This window comes from Thamnophis sirtalis, unplaced genomic scaffold (genome assembly GCF_051295495.1).
Source record: "Thamnophis sirtalis isolate CommonGarterSnake01/CBP01778 unplaced genomic scaffold, rThaSir2_p1.2 scaffold_2, whole genome shotgun sequence".
Lineage (NCBI taxonomy): Eukaryota > Metazoa > Chordata > Lepidosauria > Squamata > Natricidae > Thamnophis > Thamnophis sirtalis.
Window position 1 is genome coordinate 157,214,832 of NW_028261382.1, and position 12,643 is coordinate 157,227,474.

The window sequence follows — 12,643 nt, forward strand, 5'->3', positions numbered from 1 at the left end:
ATGTCTGTGTGTATATTACATGGATGATGACTCTTTTACTTTGTATATATAAAAGTGTGTGTGTCTCTGTGTGTGTATGTGTGTGTGTGCACTGGGTTGTGGCATGTGTATATTGTATCAGAATTAGTGTGGTAAAATTGTTTAAGATGTTGAACTAGGATCAGGGAGACCCATAGCAGCCTGTAGGATGACTTTGGCCCAGTGTCCTCTTTAAATCTTAGACTGGTAACTAAAAAAAAAACCAAAATACTATCAACTCTCACTTGACCAGCAATGTAGAAAGTTGGGATAAAAATCCAATCCAATCAATCAATAAATAATACAGACATTTGGATGAAATCCCAAAACCTCTGGAGCACCACTTGAATCACCATCAGTCATTTGCAAAAGGCAACGTTACAGCTGACATCCTGCAACAATACCTTTAATGTCATTAAATAAAAACATCTGCCTATACCAGGTCCTTGGAAGACTTGATTGGTGGGAATAAATGCCAAATCCAGTCTAAACATCTGGCTGACTGTTTAATGTCAGAAAGCCCTATGAAGCGGTATATAAGTCTAACTGCTATTGCTATTGCTATTGCTATTGCTAATGAACCATAATAATAATAGTAGCCTCGGATGCAATCCTAAAACGTCTGAGTACTGTTTGAACACCATCAACATTGACAAAGTCAACATCAGTCAATTGCAAAAAACAGCTGTACTTGACACAGCTTATGTCCAGTGACAGCACCTTTAACACCATTAAACAACAATATCTGCTTATACTAGGTCCTTTGGAAAGACTTGATTGGTAGATTTAAAAATACCAAATCCAATTAAATATCTGGCTGATTGTCTGAGCAATTGTAATATAATAACAATAATGCAAAAGACCAAGCCTTAAGAGCAAATGCATACAAAGCCAGACTTGAGAAGTCAGCAATGCTTCCTCTGCAAAGAAGCTGAAGAAACAGTGAAAAATTCATTTGCTAAAAAATAATAATAATCATAGACTGACTACAAACTACAGGATGACAAAGTAGCCATAATGATGCATTGGCATATCTGCAAAAAATGCCATTTGCCTGCAAGCAAGATCTGATGAGACCACAAAATAGACAAAGTAATAGAAAACGAAAGTCTGGGGCTTTAGAATTCAAACAGACAAATACCTGCCACATATCTTAAAGGCTTAACAATTGTTGATAAGAAAGACTAGCGGACATAGCTATACTTGGAATCAGGATACTAAAAGAGAAAGAATTGGAGAAAAATCACGAAATACAAAGACCCGCAAATAGAAATAGAATGCAAAAGAAAGCAAAAATGGTACTAATAGTAATAGATGCCTTGCAAGCAATCCCAAAACAACCAGCACACCACTTAAATGCCATCATCATTGACGTAATCCCCATGAATCATGAGTTCAATATTTGTCTGAAAGTCCAGGACATTTGATGTGAATGGTTGAGCCATTCAGTAAAGAATATAAATATGTGCTCACTTTCATTTTTAATTGATTGGATCCCCAGTTTGAATAGTTCAAATTGAATGTTGTTATATGGTCCATGAGATTTGAAGGAAAGGAAGGTAGCATCTGCTTCAAGTTAAGGATGAAATCCATAAATAGAATAGTTATTTCATAAAATGAACTGTTTCTCAGCAGTTATTCAGAAGTTTTCACATCTTGGTTATGATTTCTATTATCAGGCTGAACAAATATTTAATTTTAAGAGCATGCATTTACAGCATAACTTTAAAAGGTTTCTTCTCAAAAATGGTTGCCAAAGTGGGAATGAGTCTTGAAACCCTTGTTTACTAGAAGATTGCTCTACAATGTACAGTGTATCCTCCCCCCCCCCCGCCACCATGCTTTCTACAAGCCTAGCTAACTTTTCCATCTTCTCTAGGCCTTATTTTTCTTTGTTATTTTTGTTTTTAAGGAAAACGTTGTCTTACAATCATGGTAACAATGCTTCAAAGATAGATATTATTTATTTATTATAAATAACTAACAAAAGTAGATGCTTTACTAACGACTAACATTTATTTTTATTTTTCTTTGATTCCTAATACACACACACACACACACACACAAAGAAACCAAAAATAAATTTCTCAAGAGAAGTATCTTCACGGTGTTGTGTCAAGACATACCATGTTGCCAAGCTGTGACATATTGCAAAGTATATCATAAATATTATACAGAAGAGGCATGCATTATTAACTTCTTGTCATTAAAACTAATGGCATTGTTCCAAGAAGCAGCATGCAGTTCATTATATTTTGCATTGTATTTTCATCCAGTGATTCTTAATATTGTATTATTTGCTTCCTCCTTTACTTGCATTCTGTCAAAAATCCTGTGAATTAGGTTCAGCTGTGAACAAGTTGACTGGTTAAGTCTTGCCTCGCGTACGTTGTGTCTTCCTATGAAATCTTAAGGTCTTATGATTGAATATAGTTTTCTACTCTTTATGAGTAGCATTTAATATAAACCAATTTGGAAATTAATGGGTCACCTGATTTTAATTGGGTTAACTCTTGGCTCCAAACAGATAAGATTGTTGTAATGTTTTTTTTAAACTTATATCAAGAGGATTAGCAACCTGATCGTAAACATTTGCATGATTATATTTGGTTTGTATTGTATCTTTCTGTCTAATGAAATATTTGTTTTTAATTGGAATACATTCATATTTGATAATGTATTTATTATGTACTATTGGTTTCTATTATAGTATTAGTCTTATTTTATTGCTGTATAACTTTTTAAATTCATTTTATGGCGAAAGGTGGAATATAAATTAGTAAATTAAGCTAAATAAATACTTTTTTCTCCAGTGCCTTTGATTTGATAAGTATGCTGCAGTCTTGGGACTTATAGATAATAGAATGGTTCTACTTTATCACACTTAATGTCTGCATATTTTCAAACTGTTGTTCAAGTAATGCTTTATTTTGAAATTGAAGTATCAAGTGTTAAAAGGAGACCTGGAAATAATGCTTATAGTTCCATATTGTATTTCAACCTTGATTTGCTGCAGCATATCATAGTCCAGGAATCAGTACCTATTTCTGGAATCTTGAACTAAAATTTCTAAATAGCTTTCATTCTTCCACTTACTAACCTCTAATGTGGCTTTTGAAAATGATAAAATTATCTACCAGCAAACTGGTATCCAATATGCACCACTGAGACAGCTTTAGGTCAGTGTATAGGTGGCTTTGAAATATTAAAAAAAACCATATTGATATATTTGTTGGTAAAATTAAAAACCTGTCATGAACCATAAGCATAACATTCTTGAGTTATTCCTGTTCAGTTTTGTTTGGAAAAGTCTGAAGCAATGGATGAATATCTGTTTTCATTTCTCAGGTTATGAGACCAGGGTTAGGATGAAATTGTAAATGTAATTTTCATGTACGTATATCTCTTTGACTTCCTCAATACGTTTTGATTAATTTGACTGTTATGATGAAAGGAAGAAATCAAACGAGGGAGATTTGGAAATTCAAATGGACTCTTACCAGTTCCGGTTGGTTGGTTGTGGCATCAGACATGTCTTCCTTCTCATACCCATAGTACTTAGATGTAAACTCATCACTGAAAAGTATTAATGTAATTGAAGGAACAGCATTCAGCAGGTTCAAATATTACCCCTAGCTCATATCTGACTGATCTGACATATGAAAGTTAAAAGAAATGTAATTTTCATGTACGTATATCTGACAACAATTCTCCTCTTTATTTTTCCCTTTTCTTTTATAGGTACTTCTTACGCTGTGTCTCTTGTGAAGAATGTTCAATAGTGGAGAGTGATTTTTTTTTAATCGAATACAAGTCGTTACCTCTGGAATCCCAGTGGATGTCTTGCTAAGCCAAGTGGAACTTTGCCCGTTCTTTTCTCAAGTTTTCTTTTGTTTGTTTGTTTTGCTGTTGTTGCTTTATTTTTTCCTTGCACAGGGAGAAGAAGAAAAATGAAATTAGGCAAAGTAGAGCTCTGCCATTTTTTGCAGATACTAGCTCTTTTCCTCTGTCTTTCTGGGATGAGCCAAGCAGAACTGCCAAGATCAGGATCAAAGCCCTACTTCCAACCTGGGAGATCACGAACCAAACGCAGTTGGGTGTGGAATCAGTTCTTTGTCCTGGAGGAATACATGGGAAGCGATCCTCTTTATGTAGGAAAGGTAGGAGAACTTATCTAATTTTATATGACACAGCTTTTTGCCTAATGAAAACCATTACAATGTGATTCTGAATTGTGTTGATAAAGTGCCATCTTCAACCAGCTGTCATGTTGCTCTGTGTAGGCTATACCTCCCAAATGCCTACTCAGAACAGAAGATAGATAAAGCTATATGAGACTGATAATGCAAGGACTGCAATTTTAAGCAATTATTTTACTTTCAGACATCTCTGAGAATTTTTACTTCAAAAAGTAACGGGCAATATGACTTTTATGTCCCCAAATGTTTACCCATTACTAGGGTGCTTATGTTCCTATATAGTCTCAGAGTTGCACTGCATTGGAGAACTACAGCATTACATCCCTATGGAGATTCTCAGCATCCAGGTCATTGTTGTCTCAAAGGTGCTTTTTCAAGAGGCAACTGGACTTCCTTATTTTTGTTTGAGGACATTTCACTTCTCATCTAAGAAGCTTTTTCAGCTTCTCCTTGGATGAGAAGCAAAATGTCTTCAAAGAAAAACAAAGTCCAGTTGCCTTATGAAAACACACTTCTGGTATAGCACTACATGCTCGGGGAGTACAACTATAATATCTGGAGGCCATGGATTGTCTCTTCAGTTTCAACAACTCAAGAACCACATTGAGTCAAATAATAAGGGGACATTTAATATCTGTGTTCATTCAGTTGATTATGCTAGCAATAGCTGGCAATGACTGGTGCACTAGGACCAGATTAGTTAAATATGTTTGTTATTACTGAAGAAAACACTGGCTTAAGTAAATTAAGTTAAGTCACCTGGTGACCTACATGACATATCTATATAATTTTCTTGCCATGATTGGAAGTAGTTGCCATTTGCTTCTTTGAAAATGCTTTTGCAACCTCCTTAACCTATTCTATGACACTCGGATTTCATGATGGTAGCCATCCAATTACTACGCCAACCCTTCTTAATTTTGTAGATTATTCAGAGTGAGTAGATGCTACCCACTTCTGAGGTGAAAATGATTTCTTGATGGTTTTTGTACTTAAGCAAAGTGTTGTCTGGCATGCAAATAAGGGCACAATAATCTAAGATTCGGTGCATATGTGTTTGAAGCTGTGCAACACATATGTGGAAATGCATGCATGTCAAGCAGGGTACATGGACCATAGTATGATAATGTCCGTATTTTGTTTGGTTGCTCAAGCATGCAACCTTAATGTTCCTTAATCTATTTTCTTTTGTCTTTGGTACTGATAAGAATCCCAAAGGTATGAGTTTTGCATTTCAATAGTTTTTGCTGTTATCGTACATTTCCAAATAAATGAGCAAGCAAAGTACAGCATCATAAAAGAAAATCTGGAACCTAAACAAGCTGAATGATAAATGGGTTTCTAATCATATGACATTATTGCTGCAACCCATTAACCAATTTAAAACATCAGCAGAAATTTATAATAAGGAAACTAAAACAGTTCAATATATATACCTAAGATTAGAACCAACTCCAATTCTAAATGGAGAAAGGACACCGCAAGGGAGGAGGCAGAATCCAAAATCTGTGTTTGGGATTCATACACTGCAAATAAATAGACTGCAAACCCCAAACCATTCACAAATAACTGGCATGGTTAGCAGCTGATCATCTTCAGTGGAATGACAATTTGGAAAAGGGAGGAATGAATAGAAAACTAGATGTTTTCAGGTTCCACATATGCCCTCAGAGTAGCCTTGGACCAAATAGCAAGGCAGCTGTTTACAATTTGAAAGCAAACTCAAAACAATTGTGAAGGAAATTTTATAACACCCTATGCCCTAGTTATATCTATCTATAGTTTTAATGCTTGGCTTCACAATATCTTATTACTGCAAATGGTGCAAGTCTAACAGCTGGAGGTTATGTAATTTTTTCCCCTTGTCTCAAAATTTTACTAGTCTGTCCTAAAGTTAATCATAATGGAAATCATTATAGGTGTCAAACTCATGGCATCATGGTGGCATTATATGACTTCCCCCCCTTCGCTAAACTGAGCATGGGCATGGGACACATCTGGCCCATGGGCTGTGACTTTGACAGCCCTGATGTAGTAAGTAACTTTTCACCTCACTTTGCTTTTAAGCATCTCTTCTTCCCATGATACCAAATGCTCATTAATACTCTCATCAGGTCTACAGCTCAGATACTTTTTCAACTTCTCTGCCCCTAACCACCACCACCCCCGCCAGCTTTCACAGCTGTAAAATGCTTTCAGACCTGTGACAATGCTCTACCCTAGGCCATTTCTTTCCTTGTAAAGCTTATGGTCTATTCTTTCCAAAGACTTTGATTGTGATTATCCATATCCAGTCCAGGCTACCTGTTGTAGCTCTATTCTATAGCTCCTTAATGACAGATTGATAAAGGGGCATTGGAAAATGTTGTGAATGATTTGAAGATAGTTTGGATAGTATTTTGTTTTCTTACCTATCTTTGTATCTTATCCTGTAAGAAGGGGTAACAAAAATTCCTCACTGCATCCCAGTCTAGCAACTTCTCCTAATTATTAAAAGGATTATAATGGTGCTTAGAATGATTATCCTTTTTCAGAAAAAGGCCATGCTCAGCAGGGAACTCACTAACTAATCATGCTATTGTATTTCTTTTCAGGCTAAGCAACTTTATGCAATATGCAGGAAAGGAGTAAGAAATAGGAAGGAAAAGAATTGAAAGACTTAAAATAAGAGACAGAAAAAGAAATATGAAAGAGAATGTCATTTAATTCATAGATACCAATCTCTCTGGCCTTCTTGGCCTTGATCCATAAAGTCTTTCATATGCTATAGATAAAAGATAGACCAGGTTATACTTCTTAGTCACTTGTGTGGTATAGGTCATATTTAGGTCAATATCAGTGAAACACATTTGCAACTAAAGCCCTATTTTATTTCAAGAATATTCTTTTTTTTTTCTATGCAAGCCAGGATCTTTAATCTAGAGAATATTTATCAGCTAGGAGGTAGATGCAATAAACTTAGTTGCATATTTCTAGATTCATATTAAATGTAAAATATATTTTTATTTTATTTATTTAGCAAATCTATTTGTCACCCATGTCATGGTTCAAGGCAACATTGAAACGTTTTATGATATTGTTTGTGGGGTTTGAGCAAACCAAAGTGAAATAAGGAAGTAAAATAGTAAAATGATATGCTTAGGATCCTGTTGTAGAAGGAGTAAGACTTGAAGAAATGATACTTTAAATAAATTTGTGACATTGGTTACAATGGTTCTTAAAGGCTTGTGAACCCTTGAAAATTTTCAATGTTACTGTTTCAATAGGATCTACAACGTGATATCTCTCTCTCTCTCTCTCTCTCTCTCTCTCTCTCTCTCTCTCTCTCTCTCTCTCTCTCTCTCTCTCTCTCTCTCTCTCTCTAAAGTAAATATATGGAAGTTTTTCATTCAGGGTAAAACTTTTCACCCTTAGGTTTAGGAACATGAATTCTTTTTATTTTCTACTGATAAAACATAAAAGAAAGTGCTGAGATATTGGACCTAATATTTATGGATTTTTGTCTTTCTTTCCTCAAGTATAAAGCCACTACAAAGCTGCCACCTGTCTTCCATTCCAATTATAATATTAAAGACTCATCATGCATTTTCATTTTCTACCATCTCTAGTGAAGGGGAAACAACTTGATAAATGACTAAAGTTATTGATTTGAGTTATTTTTGTGAAGGTTTTATTGATGGAGTTGTAATAAAAAATATAAATTCAGTTCAGTTGTTAGTAGTACACCTATGAAGTCCTTTAAGATAGCTCTACTATATTTTGGCCAGCTAATTCTGGTCAATAAATGACCACTGAATCCTTTCATATGGTACAACCTATCAATTGCATCACCATGTTTCATAAAAATATGAATATCACAACAATGAGCCCAGAATAGACGTACCACAATAAAAAATAAAATGAAAATGCAAGTTAAAAACTTGCCCTTAATATGCATTAAATGTACTCACTTTCTTTTCATTATAAGCATTTATGATCCCTTTTCCACATACTCTTCTTCTCAATAATCCTAAATCAACTCTAACCAACAAAAGCTAACACAATCTAATGCTTAGACAAGAAGGGATTGACCAAACTATCAGCTTTACTTCTAGTAATTTAACTTTTTGAAACAATGTGCTTCGATATTTTAAGCCTATCTCATGAGAATCCACCAACTGTTGGTCTAAATACCATTTAATTTTAATGATTTTACTTTTCCAGTAAAATAACAAACAAACAGATAGGATCAAGGGTCAAGGAGGATTTTGAATCTGTGAAGTATATCATCTTACTGAAAAACTGCTGAGATAATGGTTAGAACTCTCACAACACTTAAACGTTGACCTTGCTGATAATAATTGTAGTGCAATTACTGGACTATTGGAAGCCACTGGTTGTCTTTGGCACATAAAAGGAGTGTGTCTGTTTCTCATCTAGGCCAGGCTGGAATGGAGAACTTGAAATGCAGAGCATCTTTTTTTTGGGGGGGGGAGTTGGAAGACAATCCCCATTGTCTAATACAGAGATTTTGAAATGATGGAAGTCTAAATTTTCACAAGAATGTAGGAAAAGCATGAAAGAATGTGAATGCAGTTAATTTCCTTTCACTAGACCTTTTTTTCTTAATCAGGGTTATCAGGATACCCCCTCCTTATTAACATTGCCTCACAAAAATTGAATCTCTGCACTAACTTGCTTATTCTAGTGGAGACCACTGTCCATGGTGCTGTATTCTCTAAAGGTAAATGCTACTGACTGAATGGTTATTAATCATAGCATTTTTTTTCTTTCTGTTGAGAAAAGTAGACTAGTAATTTTCTCTTTTGCCGTGCTCACCTTTTTTCCCTCATGCTCTTAAAAATTTTTTAATTAACATACTCTGAGTATGCATTGGAAGACCCATGGAAGTATAGCTGGATTTTACCAAATTATGTTTAAAATCAGTGCAACATGTTGTGATATAATGTGGTTCAAAATGTGATTTGGGGGTAATTTCAGAGATACTGAAAGTCAATACATCTATATTCCACAGACACAGGTAAGTAAAGAATTTAGAAAAGGTTAGATACAGTACAAATCTTGTTAGAGCTTGTGATGTACATGTGGTTCAGAGTGTAGCATCCTAAAGTTGTAGAATGCTATAGCTAAACTTTTCTATTTCATGAGAAGTAGGATAGGGTAGAGGGAAGGAATTTCTATTAACATTAACAAAAAGATTTCCCTTAACTCCTGTGCAATGTAAGGCAATGAATCCAAATTGAAGTACCTAGTACCTAGTATGGGAAAGAATTGATTCTTTTCAATCTATTCATGGTAGTCCTGATCCAAACCAGAACCCTGTCACTTTACCCTTTGTAAACAAACAAGCCAACAAAAGCATTGGATCATCTCTGTGCAACACAACTATTGTATTGCAGTGCTGCTCAGAGTTGGCAAATTCCCACTGTGTGAACTTTCAACTTCCAGAATTGTAAGTCCTGGCATGCTAGCTTGGAATCATGGCAACTGAAATCTATAGAACTAGAAGTTTTCAAAGTTCATGGTTAGACTTTCAGTATGTTCTGAGTTTTCATTCTGTTATAATTTTGTTCAGGACATGTTAGTGCCTTGGGTGCAGGTAAAATATACCATATATTTCTTCCAATGTATGATTTCATAGTAGGGGGAAAAGGGTAACCAGCCTTCTATCTTGCACACCTATTTTTTTAATCATTTTTCAATACCAGAAAACAGTTGTAAGCTGTTTCCTCTAAATGCTAATTGCTTGGTTTCATTGTTTATTACTATGCTAAGTTGATTAGTTATTTTATTACTATATTGTTCATCAATATTGATCTGAACATTGGAAAGGATTGATTATTAGTCTTTAAAAATAAAGGTAAGTATGTTATACTTTGTAAGAGCCAATTTGGTGTAGTGGTTTAAGGCATTGGGAAAGAAACCAGGATACAATGGGCTTTAGTCTCATGTTAATCACAAAGGCAGTGGGTGACCTTGGGCTAGTCACAATTTCGCCCAGCCCTAGGAAGGAAGCAATGACAAAATACTTCTGAAAAACCTTGACAAGAAAATGCAGGACTTTGTCATGGCATCTCTGAGAATTGGATATGATTGAGCAGGGGGCGTAAAACTTTAAATATAGGTAAATATATTTATTTATTCTGCATTTAATTAGAATTATTATGTGGAATCTTTACTTTAGATTACAGTTTTATTTCCTGAAATCTTAACTATCACAAACGTAGGTTACAATTGTGGTGGTGTTTAGCATAGAGAAATCAAACTCTCTGAAACTGGTTGGCTAAAAGTGAGGACTGGGGTCACTATCCAAAAATAAAGATTAAAAAGTTAAATTTGTTTTATTTAGGATTTAAAATATAATCCTAAGGAACCTGAAGGTTATGGGTTCTTGAGGGAAAGAAAATAAGAAAAAATAAGAAGCTTATCTTCTATCGTAAGACTATTTGCATTCTCATTAGGAACATCCTTGCCTTTTATAATTGGTCTCAGTATGCTGTTGTCCAAAAGTGCTAAAAAAAGTGAAAGTTGAATAAAGGATAATTTATTGCATTGTTCCTTCTTTCTCTCATCTCCCATCATTCCATCAGCAGCTATATATAACCTTGTTTGCAGAGTTTTCATTACTGGTGGTAATGTACGATAATTGAAAATTGAAGTTTTTATAAAACTGGCTGGATCTGGGGAGCCTGGCATTTAAAATCAGATAATAAAACAGTATTTAGTCTGAATACAGATTAGAAAATTTTATTGGGCCTTCCTGAAGGAAGGGCAAGCTAACACAGTAAATTTGCAAATCCCCCTCCTACTTATTTTAAGAACTTTATTTGCATTACTAGCACAGCTGTTTACATCTAATTCCGAAAGTTAAAGTAGACAACTCCATAGATTCTTACATATGGGCAATACATAACTGAGAATGCTATGCTGATAAATGAAAATACCATAATTTTTGTGCCAATACATAATTGCTGCAAAAGAACAGAACATGGTTTAAACAGGCGTAATATATGTTATGTAATACATATCAGCAATGTTATATTATAATCACAGGAAAAAATATATGCTACCAGCAATAGAGTTCTACAATTCTGAGTACAGCATTCTTCATTTGCATCACAGAATACTAAAACTTTGAGTTTCCTTAATGGACTAAAGGAAGGACAATAAACTGAAGCTGAATATCAAGGAAAGCTATTGGCAACCAGTTCATCTTACCAATGAACTGTCTATATACTTGGTGGCAATTATCTTCTGCCTCTAGAATATTAGATGAAAATGGTGGTAGATACAGCATTACTCTGAAGGCTAAGGGTTGCAAGATATCAAGGCTTGTACATCAAATATGAACTTCTGTGACAAAATTAGCTTGGTTACAGTTATGCATATTGAACTTCTTCAGTAAAGTTTTGTCATTTGTAACCTATTCAGGATGTACATCAGGTGACCCACAGTGCACTCTTATTTGAGAGTGAACCCCATTGTTTTCAGTTGATTTACTTCCAAAATGTACTCATATCTAGAGGACTGGATTGCGTGCTCATTTAGATCTGAATATCTCAGCCATAATGGGTACATACTGAGCTGCTACACTTGAAGTCGTTGGCAAAATTCCCATTGATCTTTTCTTGAATCAAAAAGGCATATAAATAGCTGCATTGCTCTTTAAAAATAATTGGAAAAAGGGTGTAAAATAAAACAAGCATTCTAAAAACAGTAAAAAGACTTAAATTACACACTTTATTGTATAAGCATGATGTGTTTATAAAGCAAGCTATATGTATTGACAGAAGGCCGTTCAATGCAACTGTAGTACTTTACATAAAAGCTTTCTGAGATATCTTGGAGACAGAAGGCTTTAACATGAGCATGTGAAAGAGGGCAATGGAATCCTGAAACTATTTACCATATGTTTCGTAGTTATAGTAATAAGACTCTGCTCAGATAGCTCACATGGATAAAACAGAAAGCATTTGTGCCAGGATGAGATTGACAAATTGAATCAATTAGGATTAGAGATGGCTTAGACAATCTGGTGAAAACATTTACAAACTTTGTGAAAAGAAACCTCAGAATGATCATTCACCACGGTTGGAGCAAGCGCTATCGACTTTAGACATATAATAAACAAACACAAGTTTAGAGAGAAATTGATATTACAAAATTATATTTCACGGGAGGGGGGAGCAGGATTTGGAAGTTATAATGGCTTCTTTTAGGAGATGTCTGGTGAGAGGCTAGTAGGCACATTAACAAAACTAGAATGAAGATAGATTTGAAGTAGGCAGGAGAGAAAGGAAAAACCTGGTTTAGTTTTCTGTTGGTGGAATAACTAATGAAAATAAGTAGTTTCTTATCTGTTATTTTGAATACATTCTTCCACTTTAAATAAAAAGTTAACTATTGAGTGTAGGTGGAGCTCACTG

The 12,643-nt window shown here is 34.7% G+C and overlaps 1 protein-coding gene across 1 annotated transcript in view; it reads left to right on the forward strand.

The window, feature by feature from the left end:
* The window catches only part of CDH7 (cadherin 7), a 124,078-nt gene that overhangs the window by 12,455 nt on the left and 98,980 nt on the right, over window positions 1-12,643 (forward strand). The window contains exon 2 of the mRNA XM_014055044.2: window positions 3,760-4,178. Coding sequence (XP_013910519.2) covers window positions 3,969-4,178 — 210 coding nt within the window. The 5' untranslated portion in view covers window positions 3,760-3,968. The remainder of the gene's footprint in view (window positions 1-3,759; window positions 4,179-12,643) is intronic.